Raw genomic sequence first — 13,690 nt, forward strand, 5'->3', positions numbered from 1 at the left:
CAACAAAAGGTTACGTTCGGGATCAATATAACATTCTCTGTACAATAAAACCATATAATACTAGAGAGAAGAAGGCTAATGGACAATTTATTGACAAATTTGTTTGGTTAGGAGTTGTTTCATGTGATTTTAGGAAAAACTGGAAAACAAGGCTTCTTGTACTGGCATCATTGGACAAAAAGAATACTGTGAAACAGAGATAGAGGACAGTACCAAAAAAACTGAGCTTATGGTGAGTTTAAAAGTCTCTGGTTAAGCAACTCTGGTTAAAAGTCGATTTATAAGAAAATAATAAAGTCTCTTGGCTTGTTAATAAAAAGCACCAAATTGCATATTGTACTTTTTCAGCATATGATTGGAGAGTGCACCATTTTCCACCATTCAGTGGCTACATTTGCATGATCGTATGACTGATAAAGTGACAAGGTACATTTGCATTGTTGGTTTTATCTTAAAATCCTACTTTAATCTGTTGACGACGTGCAAATCTGACGGAAAAATTGCCAAGTTATCCATTTCTGTTGTATGCTATTTGCTTAAAAATGATATGACATAAATCATTTATGACCAGCAATGTAAAACTGTCTTGTTTCTGTGGCTATATGTTGATTAAAACAGAAGTATAACATTGGCTGTACTCTACAGACATAGTGAGATTTTTTTGTCTTTTACCAACACTGCATCTGATCAGTTCTTATGCACTGGTACATGTAATATTACTCTGTTTGCTGTCACACGTTTCCAATACAAACACTATAAAACACAGCCATGCAAAGCCACAGATGTAGATAGACTGCGTGTGCAGTTGCACCCAACTGTAGCTGCATATTTGGGTGGATTTCAAAGCACCCTATTTCAAGCTGCAGTTTGTCACTGCTTTAGATTCATGAGGCTCTATGCTTCATTATATCCTGTAGAAATATGCCACAACACTGGCAAAAATGAAAAGATAACATTTCACTATGAAAAAGTCATCACATAGAGCTTTAAGTAAAAACTGAACTACATTTCTTCACTGTAGTAACATTTCATTAAGGTGTTTCTAGTTTTATTCGTGTAAAGGGTCTGAGTACCTCCTCCACTGATGGTGTGACACGTAGCACGTCTACATGCATTTACAATATGATGGCTGCAGTAAAGCCATTTTGATTTTCTAGAGTGAGAGGCAATAAAATGTAATTACAACATGTTTTACTATTGACTTCGAGACAGAGTTGCAACAGCCAAAGCAATTTCATGCTGCCTGTAAAAACAGTATCCAACGAGAAGGAAAGGCATAGTCATGGTTGAGTGGCAGCGGAGGGAGAGCGAGGTGTTGATAGCTCTCTATGGGCTAACCATAGACCAGACCAGACACAAGGACTGTACACCTAAACTAGACAAATCTATTTCAGAGACATATTAGATAAATATTTATATACCATAAACTGTATCAATAAATCCCTCTGGGAGGGGAGGCTATTCCAACAGCATGTCAATAACTGATTTCACCAGCAGATAATCATTTTTCTCTCAATGGTGGAGCTTGATATGACGTCGATACAAGCTGTCAGAGTTCATTTTGGCTGAAGCGGTTAGAAAGAGTGTCACTGAGAGGATATGGCACTCGTCTATTCAGGTCCATTGATTGGGAGGCAGCGTGTTAGTGGGGGGAGAGGAGCTGGCTGTCATGTCTTATGTCTTATGTTGCGTGGTGTATTAAAGCTGGAGGGAGACTATGGGCCATGCGGAAGGTCTTCAGCTCCATCTGACCGCCGTGTTACAGGAGACACAAGGGAGTCGGGCCTTCTAATTGTCTCATTCAGACCGCATACAAGTAGCCAGGATACATAGGAGGAGGGGGTGAGCGGAAGAGGGTTCATGGGTCTGAAATGGCAACTGCACAACAGTACTCTGGTACGATGAACATATACAATCAGTCAGGATAAAGATCTCACCCTTGGCGGCATGAAAGGGGGAAGTGAGCAGCTCTCAGGAAAAATCAATACGGAACCGCTCATTTTGGAGGGACATGTGTGTCACAGTCAATAGGAGTTAATAGGCTGGGTTGTTCAGTGAAGACAGGCGGCTTGGGAGAGCAGCCCACTCTGACAGCTTAATACATACTGAATGGCAAGCTGGTTGCATGTAACAGTCACTATGGACACATCAAGTGTGGAATGGAACCTGATGGGCACAGGCAAAAGTTAATTATAGAATAGAGCTGAAGGTCTTACACACAGAAGTACAGAATTACCCATCCAGTAATCAGAACAGACATGCAGCTGACCCACAGTGTAGACATACTGTTTATTCTCTATTATTAACAATGACTGTAATATACACAGTGGGAGAAAGTTTGTTTAAAGCTGCCGTCCTGATTGATGTTTCAAAGCGTGACCTGCGCCGTGCTGTGTGGACGAGCGAGATGACTCGGTGTCGCGGACAGTACACCGTGCAGGGTCCTTGTGCTCTGGTTCACACATTGGGGAACAAAGCTAACAGACAGCAGGCTCAGTACTAACTCCTCAACAGCGTCATGTGTAGATCCCTTTCCCTGCTCTAATTAATCAGCGTTCTACCAACAGGCTCATCGCAGGTTAATTGGCTCAGAGGACGGGTGAGGGACCTGGTGGCAAACCAAACAGATGTACTTTTTTTTTTTTTCCAGAGTTTTGCAACATATTTTGCGTTCAACTGAAGGAGATCCAGATCCACCAAACACAAGGAAATGGCTAATAATAACTTCATTAATTGGGGTCTATAGGTCACAATGTTTGGTTCCATAAAGAAGAATTCTCCTCTTAATTAGTGCCCATTAAGACCTAATTTAGATTATTATCATCTCTTAATTTTCATCCAGCTAATTAGTAATTAATTACAATTTGAGTATACAGTAGAGTTCAAATGATCTGCTACATTTTTATTTTACCAATGACAGCCAAATTGCAAGTCATGGATTCATTCAAAGAAACAATTACTACGCTGTTGAGCTCCTGGTACGTAATCTATGTAAGAAACACAAGAATAAACGCAGGTTTTGGATTAAATATTACGAAATATCGAACTCATTTTTATCTTTTCAGTAATGGTTCGACTCAGACTCACTGAGAGAAAGGCAAGGCTTGTTATACTGTACTGAGAAAGAGTGAGAAGAGAAGTAAAAGGGTCTTGGCTTCAATTGACATTTCAATAAGTGGAACAGAGCGTTAGCAATCCATTCCCAACTTTTCTGAAACAATTATTGAGATGGTACCTCCAGGCGATGTATGTTCCTGGTCCCCGGAGTCCTGCTGGCTGAAACAGTAATTGACTAAATTGTAGAACACATCGGGGCCATTTACAAATTTGCCAAAAATGAATCGTTTAAAATGAAATGAGGGTGACTCTCAAATTAGCAAGGAGTATGATTGAGATGTGGCTCTGGGAATTAAGAAACATGATTTAGAGCTCTGCAGAAAGGAGCATCTGTGAATAGTCCAGTGTTACTCACCACCCTGCTCTGACTCGTATTTAAATATCACTGCAGTTTAACAGATGTTCAGTAAAACACGACAATTCATATTTAAATGCTTGACAATTCATATTGAAATGCTTAATAATGTGTGATAAGTCAGATAATATGACTTTACATATATGTATATATACCATACTTTATAAACTCACAACACTTTATACTTCTTGTATATTTTTTTTGCTTCTTGAGCTCCTGAAATGTATTCTCTGACAACAAATGTGTGACTGACAGTAAAGTGAAAAACAAACAACAGAAACTGCTGAGCTGTAACAGCGAGACAAAAAAAAACAAAACAAAGAAATGTTTCAACCACACACCAGTACATTGTGGTGTAAGAGGAAGTGACTTCAGGCTTGAGTGGGGGTAATTTGAGCTAAAAATTATAATTTCTCTAAGAGCAGTGTGATAAATCATACGACACAAATCTCATTGGTTTAAAAATATTGTGCTTCAAGGTGTTTGGGAAAGCGATCTTAGCTACATTTCACAAAGGTGTACTCATTTCTGAAAAACACCAGCAAATTACTCTGACTGTTAAGGGCCTGACAGTTTTGATTGATTGTTGTGCAGACACTGTGTTGATTGTTGCCTGTTGTGCCATTCCTGTGGCTCCCAGCAGCCACTGCTTTCATCTCACCCCGGCTAAACTCTTCCAACCAGTGATGAGTAATTACCAAGTTCATTAGCCACGCTAGTGGCCTAGTGATTTATTAAAATAAGATTTGTCATCAACTCTCTTCACTGCTTTTGAATATCCTGACTACATTTAGTATTAAAAGTAGGCAAAGCTCACCTTCTCTATATGATGTATATTATTTACAGGTGAAATTTGGGAAATTGGGGCGACAGAGGTTAAACTGAAAATCATCCTAGTGTCCAGTGTCAGAAGTCCTTGATGAAGTCCCCAATATTGCCAGACTTTGGGGGAAATATGTGTTTACATTATTTATTTAGTCAAAAAGAGAAAAAGCTTTGCAAAAAAATATCAAGTTACCAGAAAAAAAAGCTCTATAAACTTATAAAAAAGAAAAAAGTGTTATTAGGATGACTAATTTTTTAATTTGTAGTTAGTCAACACTTACAGGCCAGGTAATCATAGTGTTTGGGGTCATTTATAATGGAAATAACATGCAATTAATAATTAGAAGGACTGTAACAAATTATTATTTTTATAGATTTATTATTTATATATTTTATTTTTGCTTAATTAGCTGATAAGCACATTACAAGTTCTGATAGGTAAAGTCTTTAAATTTCTTGTTTCGTCTGACCAATTGTCCAAAAGCCAAAGATCAAACGTTTACATTTAAGAAATTGTAACCAGTGTATATTTGGCATATTTTGGTTGATGTTTGGTTGTTGCCAAATATTTTCTATTAATCAATGTATTGTTTCAGGTCTAATAATTAAAATAAATAAATAAAAATCAGTTGTGACTTTCAAGCTTATTTAGAAAAACAAAAATTAAAACCAGATATAATATTTGATGTCGTAATATTTAGCGGACATAAGAAAGTATATAAAGACTATTCATTTTAAGAAATTTGATGGGAACCAGGTTCAAGTTTCTTTGTCTCAATAGGATCCAGGGTTGGGGGTCCAGAATCCCAGCATCAGAAAAGCAAGTAACACCTCAGTGAAGACAAAATTACACAAACAGTCCTTCACCAAGAGACCTTTCCTCCATCGCTGGTGTGAAGTAAAAGAGCCACGAGCTATCTTAGTGCAATGTCCAAGTAATTTTTCTTTAATAGGAAAATTGTTACTTATTGATCTGCACTTTGTAAAGCCTTCCAGCAATGCTCCAATCACCACAGCTGTCAAAACCATGGAAATACACTCTGTTCCTTTGCGATTTGATGGCACACTGATTCCCATTACTGGCACATTTCCAATGTTAATTACCTTCCACATAACATCATCTCCCTCAAAAGAGTCTCGTACAGGCCACTAGTGTCCCACCAGAGGACAGCGGGAGGTAAGAGTGATAGGGCGAGTGTGGATATATCGTGCTTTGCCTGTCTAGAGCTTGTGTTGAATCTGTGCACCACTGAGTCTGGCCATTAGGCAGCATGATGGGCTTTTCTTTTCCAGACCATTTCCCATGGTCAAAATAGCATAAAAACACCATTTTGGTTCAATAGCAAAGACTTCAACTGAATAATCACAAGGGTGAAACTGTAACTATTACAGAGGCACCTCTGGGATAACCATACATAACAGGGGTGTCAAAAACACTGTAGGTTTTCTGGAGGGCAAAGTGTTTAAAGTGTATGCTGTTGGCTCTTGCTCCAACATCTGCTTTTAATTACTCAATTAGCGCAATCATTTAGTCTCCTTGACATTCATCCAAATGGCAAATCATAGCCGGAAGTTGTTCTGTTTAAACAGAGCGTTAAGAAGAGTCATGAAAAATGCATACACGATAATGTATATGGATACTTAACTAATTGAACCAATTAAAGGGAGGGAACTGGTTTGAGTGAGAACAGCGCCGGCATCGCCCTCCGGGAAGAAGCTTTGACACTTCTGATCTACAGCCTCCCCACTCCCTATTCACAGACCTGGGCCTGAGGTCATATTTCAGCAGACAAAAGGGTTTTGACTTCAGTCATACAGCAACAATGAGCCAAAAAATTTAAAAGCCATGCAGATTGAAGGCTGTATGGAAGCGGTAGACAAGCCATTATAGTACAAAGTAATAGCACATCCAGATTCTTAAGAAAATGGTATTTAGAAACATGAATCAGTAAATGGAGAAAAAACATTTGTAAGATTTGCTAATGAATATACAAACTACATGTTTGTCTTCATCTCTATGGATGTCAAGGCCATTCCTACCACCACAGCGAGATCCCAAGTGTGACATGCACATTAAAGTATGATCCTTTCTTTGTTTGTACTTTCAGATCCTTTGTTTGTGCTTTATGTATCGTAGCGAGACTCCGCTCTCAGACGTGAATATATGTATATTTCAACGCGGACATACCAACAGATCAACCTGAGGGTTAAATGAATATTTTTAAGACGAGCTAGCTTACCTCCTCCCAAAGTTAAACCAACGCAACACCCCCAACACACACATACCAAAAAAAAAAGAAAAAAAAAAAAAGAATGATTGTACCCCTGCGGTGGTGATTTCCTGCATGCTATGGATGCATAAATAAACATAGGCATAAATACACAGAGGACACTGACTGGGACTAGCTGGCCAAGTGGGGCAGCTGTTATTAAAAGGGCTATTTATCACTGTCACCCCTCTCAGGTTCCATCCCTCTCTGCCCTCCAGCGATGTCACTAGGCCGCACAGGAACAATGTGGCTCATCCAACCAAACCTACCCCCTCCATCATATATATATATATATATATATATGTATATATATATATATATATATATGTATACGCAAACACATGCAAACACACAAACACGTTTATGCTCACAGTTACACATACACAAAGTAAACATGTATAGCTTTACCTGCTTGCATACGTGTTGTGTGCATAAACCGCAATCGACTTCCCGTCTGATGACTTGGCTGAAACAAATACAAAAACAAGAACCTCGCTCCTTTCGATTCCCGTCAAATATCTACAACACAGCTACACTGCACACACCGTTCATTTTCCGCTCTGTTACTTTATTGATTGTGGCCACAATTATCCACTTTTCTGAAGCACTGCATTAAGTGAATTCCCCCTTTGTTGGACAATAAGTACAGAAGGTTGGCTAAGTCATGCTATTCTTCAGCCTAAGGGGACAGTCTACTTCTCCTGCACCCTCATCATCATTAGCAAGCCCAGATAAAAACACACCTCAATTAGTCCACCTCTGCTGGGGGAGCCACATCAAGTAAAGCAGACGCTTCCAACTGACCCGTGCCATAACTTCACTTACAGCAGCTCAAGCCATGTCCGCACTGAGGGCCAAAGATTACATTGTCGAACAATCACACATGGCTTAAAATGTCAGCATTTAAAAGGAGCCTTTAATTAAATTAAATCCCTAAATTGTCGGTTTATTTGTGTCTTGCAGTAAAAGAAAAATAGAATACGTAGACAAAAGACCCTCAGGACAGTACGTACAATGCACAATCAGCAAGTTATACTGTAGATATGGAGTCAGCAAGGACTCTGAAAGAACCTCTAGGTGCTAGAGTTGGCTTAAATACATAATATGCACACCAAAGTTATGCCATAAAATAGATCAATTACACTCATAAATTCCCAGATTTCTCTGATGGTGTCCTCAAACGTCATGTTTTAGCTGACCAGAAGTCTAAAAGTGTTCAATCGACTGAAGAAAGAACAAAGAAACAACAAATTCTCCCATTTAAGAAGCTGAAAACTGAGAATTTGGAGCATTTTATCACTATCTTTGCTTTTTAAATGATGAAATGTTTAATCACGCATCAAAATAGTTTTTATTTTCAGTCGATCTACATGAAATAGTTTATCTGGGATTTGTTATCTACATCCACTGCCCCACCAACCAGCTTTTTAATTCAGAACTCACTCTTTTTTCTTTCATCTAAGTACACCACCTATAAACCTCTCACACGCAGCAATCCACTTGCGATTAATGAAGTGCTTACTTAACCAATTTAAACCCTTAATTCCTATTAATTCAACATAATAGCCACCCTCTCTGCCAGAATTAACAACACTCCAGCAGAAACTTACAAGTCTCTGCAGGCCAGAAAGAGTCAAGCCAGCAAATTCCATATTCTTTGATAAATATGTAACAGTATGTATATCACTGTTAAAATGCATAACCCTCGTGTAAGACCCCTATCAAGTCTGCTTTACACCTGTATTACATTTCTCCCTCAATCAGCAGCTTTTCTGAGACACCGGCCTCCCACGAGGAGCAGAAACCATTACAAGGGACTGCAGCTCATTTGCAGAAAGATTGGAGATCACGCTGCATCAAAAAGTATGTGAAGCATTTCTCAGAACAAAATTGATTTATTCCATTTCTATGTTTGTATGCAGCATCAGTATCAGTGTATTTAATGTAAATCCCCAGTCTAGCATTGAGTTGCTGTGTAGGTTGCTGCTTATTGTGCAAGTAAGAAGCAGGGGCAATCAAACGACACAAGGGGCCTTTTCTGGTGCAAAATTAAGGTACATGCAGCATTTTTCTATAAGATATTTTAGTATTGAACTGAATGATAAAACATATATACAATGCAGCAAATTATACCATTCAAGCTGTTTGTTTAAGCTGCAAAGACATTAGGCTGTTTGTTGGTGACATAAAAAGGCATAAGCAAATAAATAAATATTTCTGAATATTTCAATTCTGACTTCGGAAAAAACAGATCAAGCAGAGCCCGTGGCTAGAGGAGCCTGACTGCATGCTGGTGGGGGGTAAAAGACAGCCTGGGGGGTGTGGAGGGCGTCTGTTTTTTAATGAGCTGAAACTTTAAATACTGCATAATATATAATAAAAATGGATAGTTCATTTAACTCTACGGATAAGTCGTGGAAAAACTATTAAAATCCATTACTCTCTTAATGTCAACAGAGTAAGCATTAAGTATGAATGAAGTGAACATGATAGCACGTCGTCGACAAGAAAGAAAAACAAAACAATAATCAACTTGAACTGAAAGAAAAAACAGGATTTGAGGATAAAGTTAAGCGCACAAGCTTAAGGGCATCAACTAAACACAATAATAAAAGCGATGACAATGATGTATTAAACTATATAATCCACAAAATTAGCATGTTTATCATAATGTGGACTGTAAGGAACCTTTATAAAATAGTCCAGAATTGTATTCACCGCAACTCAGTCCTAATGTCAGCTGGGGAGTGGTTGCGAACCAGAAAAGGCAGAATGGATGACTGACAGACATTTCAGCCACCCACCGACTGTAGCTTTGGCAACACTGATTGGCACAGCAGGCACAGCAAGAGTTTCAATAGTCTCCCTTCCCCCTACACACACACACACACACACACACACACACACACACACACACACACACACACACACACACACACACCAAGACAGATATAAACAAGACATCATAAAGATAAAGAAGGAAGGGGGATGTAAAGAAAAGAATTATGGTGCCCTTTGTCATCCCTTGGGTGAAGATATACACCATAATAGATTTTTAATGGCTTCAGTATGCTACCCCCCCCTTCCAAAGGAAAAAGAAAAGGTAGTGATTCAAGTGTCAATGACAAGAGGTCAGCAATTAACTACTGAAGAAATATTTTAACATTAAGAAAAAACTACATTTCTTAAGTGTTACTTAAGTATTAATCTTTCAGTGTGCACGTGTCTGCACCTAGATAGGTTTCTAGTTGGAAAATAATGAGCTCTATGTTTCAGCTGTCACATTATAATTCAAAAAGTGCCATTTCATAGTGAATATTGTGACAATGTTGGCTGACACCTCTGCATTAAGATGTAATTCCAGTGTGATCCTTAAAGTGATCTGAGTGATGGCTCCGGTACCCCCGCTGCTCGTGGAGCAAGCGCGGAGACGGTGCTGGTGGCCGATCCAGAGGCTTAATAATGATAACCTCGCCAGCATTAGCTGCAGGGGTTGTTCACACAATAATTGTTTCTGCCAAGCCATATATCTATATGACAGAGAAAAAACTGCTGTGACTTTCCTGCTAAATAATTGATTTAAGAATCGGCTGCATCAACTCTTTCAAGGAGATGAACATGGTTTGTACTATTTTTTTGAATTTATTTATTTATTTTTGGGGCACTGAAGAGAACTTATTAGCTAATTAGAAGATAATTACAAGTCTCTGCAAGTTGATTAGCAATTTCACTGTTGAACATTAACAATTTACAGCAACACTACACTTAATTTCAGCACTTGTTTTGCTTTACTTACCTAAATTCTAAACAGTACAAGTATTTAAAGATTTCACCTTGACAAAACTTATTACCAGCTTCGGCATGCAATTAAACTTGCCAAACAGGCATTCATTCTTTGTTCATTACCACAGTAGATGTGTGTTGGGTAATTTAAAAACTTCAATATAGGACAAGACTACCACGGCTATTAAAAGGCATCAATCGTGCACCAAATGCTGATATATTTTGTTAATTTACAGCAGCTCATTTGCAGTCCAGATACTCTAGACCTGCACCAGTGGTGACTGAGGTTCCATGTGTAATGCTAAGCCTCTGCCCAAGCTGGACGGGGTGCCCTCCCCTGCAGTTTAGAGTGACTCAAAGGTGAAGCCCTGAAAATGAATACAATGTACTCACATGCTCCACAGTTTAGATTTCACTGACTCGCATCGTTGTGTAATAGCCGCACACAAAGCTGCAGTCAGTTGCAATGCCATGCGATTGTGTCTGGCCGTACAGTGGTATCAATGCAGCTCGTGGGTCAAAGGGTCAATGAGTAATTAAGACATGGTTGCCTGAGCATTCCCCATGCACACTTTCAGTCCTGATGAAAGGTTGGAAATGAAAGGAGGGGGATTTAAGTGCAGCCTGATACTATGGATCAGATTTCCATAAGTGTGTCTAAATGTTCCTTGTTCAAGGCAATTAGTATGATTAACAGACAGTGTGGTGTCATCGCATGAATTCTGCATCGGGTTTAGAAATGTTGCATTTAAAAAAAGCAAAGTAAATAAATTTAAGACAGAAGACCTTTGAAAAGATATTTTGTTTATGTTCAATTTATTCCTCAGAGAGCAATCAAGTGAAAAGCTTCAACTTTACGCTGAAGATCTGCGTGTGTGTGTTACCTTTTGACCTTTGGGTATTAAACGTTGCTATTTAAGACGGTATTCTTTGAAATGTGGTTGTGAAAATTAGTGTACCTCCATCTTAAATATGTGTTTAATGTCTCACTCTCCATGTTGCAAAGCAAGGCAGTTTTTCTTATTTTTTTGGGGGGGAGAGGTGTTGGTGGAGCTGGACTAAGTGTTAGTCAGGCCTACAATTGAATGTAGACTCTCATCTTAAGACACATTTAACAATGTTTGATATTTTTTATATGAAATTCAGCTATCCGGTAAATTTTTTTTAAGGACAGGCAGGTTTTACAAACCATACGAACACATGAAGTGGCTGTACATCATGAACAGCATGTAGGGCTGATAACGTTGCCTTCAAGTGCAGAGGTCAAAAGGTGCATTGATTTACATGTAGAACAAGAAATTATTCGTTTGCTTTCATTGTTGCTAAAAATGAAGAGGCCAAGGCCAGAAAATTGAGGTCCCTGATAAATGCTATTAGTAGGAGATGCTGAGGGGGTGAAGAAATCAATATGGCAGTTTGTCAACCTGCCTCTCAGAGGGAGCAGGACTCTGCAGCAGAGGTAAGTGTGCCCTGTCAGCAAAGCACATTACCAGAAATCAAAGGCAGGAGAAAGCCTGAAGGAAGGGGTGTAGATGTCTCTATACAAAGGCCACACGTTGGTAATTAAAACCTATTTTATCAGACCTGTCTTGTCACTGGTTTTTCTCTAACACTATTGACTAGCTGTTGCATGGAGAGTGACCACTAATTTACCTTTAAACAAATGAGCCAAGGTTATTTAAAATTCTGCATTTGTCAGACAAAATGAAGCAAAACACGCGGTGGCATCAAATAAATTATGCCACTTGATATCACTTGGATTAATTATTAATAGTTCTAAAGACATGAGCATTAAAGGAAAGTCTTATTTACCATCACATCATTTCAAGAGTTCATCCTGAGTCGCTGACCAACGACGGTTCTTGTGGCACAAAAACAAACGGTGCGAGTTCATTTTGTGCACTTTTATTTTTTGGTTGTAAATTTATACTTTTACAGTGAATTGACTCTCTTGACATTTGCACTGGAGGCTGACACAACGGTCACGGACACCACTGTGAAGACATCCAGGAAAAGGAGCAGTGTCAAATAGTCTATTCTTCGAGAAATCCTAAACTTTCCATTAAATTTTAATGGAAAGTTAGCTTTCCGAATAAACACCGTGTAGTATAGTATGTCAGTGTAATAACATGCATAACTGACTCCCCCATTGCAACTTTTGAATCTTAAATAATTAAACACAAATGAACCTGTGCAGTCAAACAATGGGAGCACTAATGACACAAGATGGCACTTTTGTCAATAGGTCCACCAGAACATCACCCTGGGAACTGTTGTAAATACAGCAGCTTGGCAATCAACAGTTCCTCGAGAACACATTCGATACTGTGTTTTCTCTCGGCTTAGTACTGCGCGCCTTCGTCTTCTTTGTAGGCAAAATAAACTGTGACGGGTCCGACACTTGTCTGCACCGTTTCTGCAGCTCCCACCACCATCCAGCAGCCGATGCCATAAGCCAGACAAGGGATGCCTGCAATAAGAGCACAGTGATCATGTGGTGAATGTAATCACTAGAATGATTATATGTAAGTGTAGGGATGAGGTAGAGCATTAAATGAATGTACTGACCCAGATTAATAACTTTCAACATGGAGAAAAACTTGTCCTCAAAGTCCAGGTTCTGCTGAGGTGCTTTGGTGCAGTGATATTTTATAAAGGGGAAGCAGCCTGTTCTCAGTATTTGATAGTTGGATCCCTGCACTGTCCAGTTAAAGTTGGACAGTCCGAACTGGTCATTGTGGACGGAGCTGTAGCGGACACAGTATGAAGTCCACGGAGGGAGTCCACGCTGCAGCAGGTGGCAGGTCAGCACCTCGGAGGCAGCTGGCCTCGGCGCCGTCCTGCCAAACGTGCTCGGAAACAGAGCGACTTTCACAAAGATGCTGTGCAGCCTCCTCAGAAACTCCTTCATGACTCAACATGCACGGAGCAGAAAGCTGAGCGTGTTCGTATCATCTGAGCTGCATGCAGACACTGAGCTGTGCTGACATTTTAAAAATGAGCTCACGTACAACAGCGAGACCGTTTCTATGAGCAGCTCCGCAGCTGATGTTTGCAAAACAAGACACAAACACAGTTTGTCTGATCAGACCTGAGGTCGCAGCTCTGTGCGGGACGTGCGGGGCTGTGCGGTGCTGCAAGTGTTTGCACTGACCTGGGTACGCCTGCTGAAGTCATCCGGTTGGAAACGCAGAGTGCGCTGTGCAGCTGTTCCTCCTCTTTATAATTTGATTATTACGTCCTATGTTTTTACCAACATGTACTCACCTGTGCACCGGATGTTACCTGCGTGAGAGGAGCAGACTCCAGACTAGCTGCTATTGTTTAGAAGTTTGGAAAT

The 13,690-nt window shown here is 39.6% G+C and overlaps 1 protein-coding gene across 1 annotated transcript; it reads right to left on the minus strand.

The window, feature by feature from the left end:
• Positions 1–12,239: 12,239 nt before the first annotated feature.
• On the minus strand, positions 12,240–13,523 carry cxxih15orf61 (chromosome XXI C15orf61 homolog). Its single transcript, XM_010735126.3, has 2 exons — positions 12,919–13,523; positions 12,240–12,820 (listed from the first exon to the last, which is right to left on the minus strand). The coding sequence occupies exons 1-2, from the start codon at positions 13,259–13,261 to the stop codon at positions 12,693–12,695; spliced, it is 471 nt and encodes a 156-aa protein (XP_010733428.2). The 5' UTR covers positions 13,262–13,523; the 3' UTR covers positions 12,240–12,692.
• Between the last annotated feature and the right edge of the window lie 167 nt (positions 13,524–13,690).

Source organism: Larimichthys crocea, chromosome XXI (genome assembly GCF_000972845.2).
Source record: "Larimichthys crocea isolate SSNF chromosome XXI, L_crocea_2.0, whole genome shotgun sequence".
Lineage (NCBI taxonomy): Eukaryota > Metazoa > Chordata > Actinopteri > Sciaenidae > Larimichthys > Larimichthys crocea.

What these genes read in the sequence shown, in the direction of transcription:
- cxxih15orf61 (XM_010735126.3), bottom strand. Translation starts at nt 13,261, where the DNA reads ATGAAGGAGTTTCTGAGGAGGCTGCACAGCATCTTTGTGAAAGTCGCT. An exon ending in GTTGAAAGTTATTAATCTGG is followed by an intron (nt 12,821 to 12,918) that starts GTCAGTACATTC and finishes CTCTTATTGCAG; the next exon opens with GCATCCCTTGTCTGGCTTAT.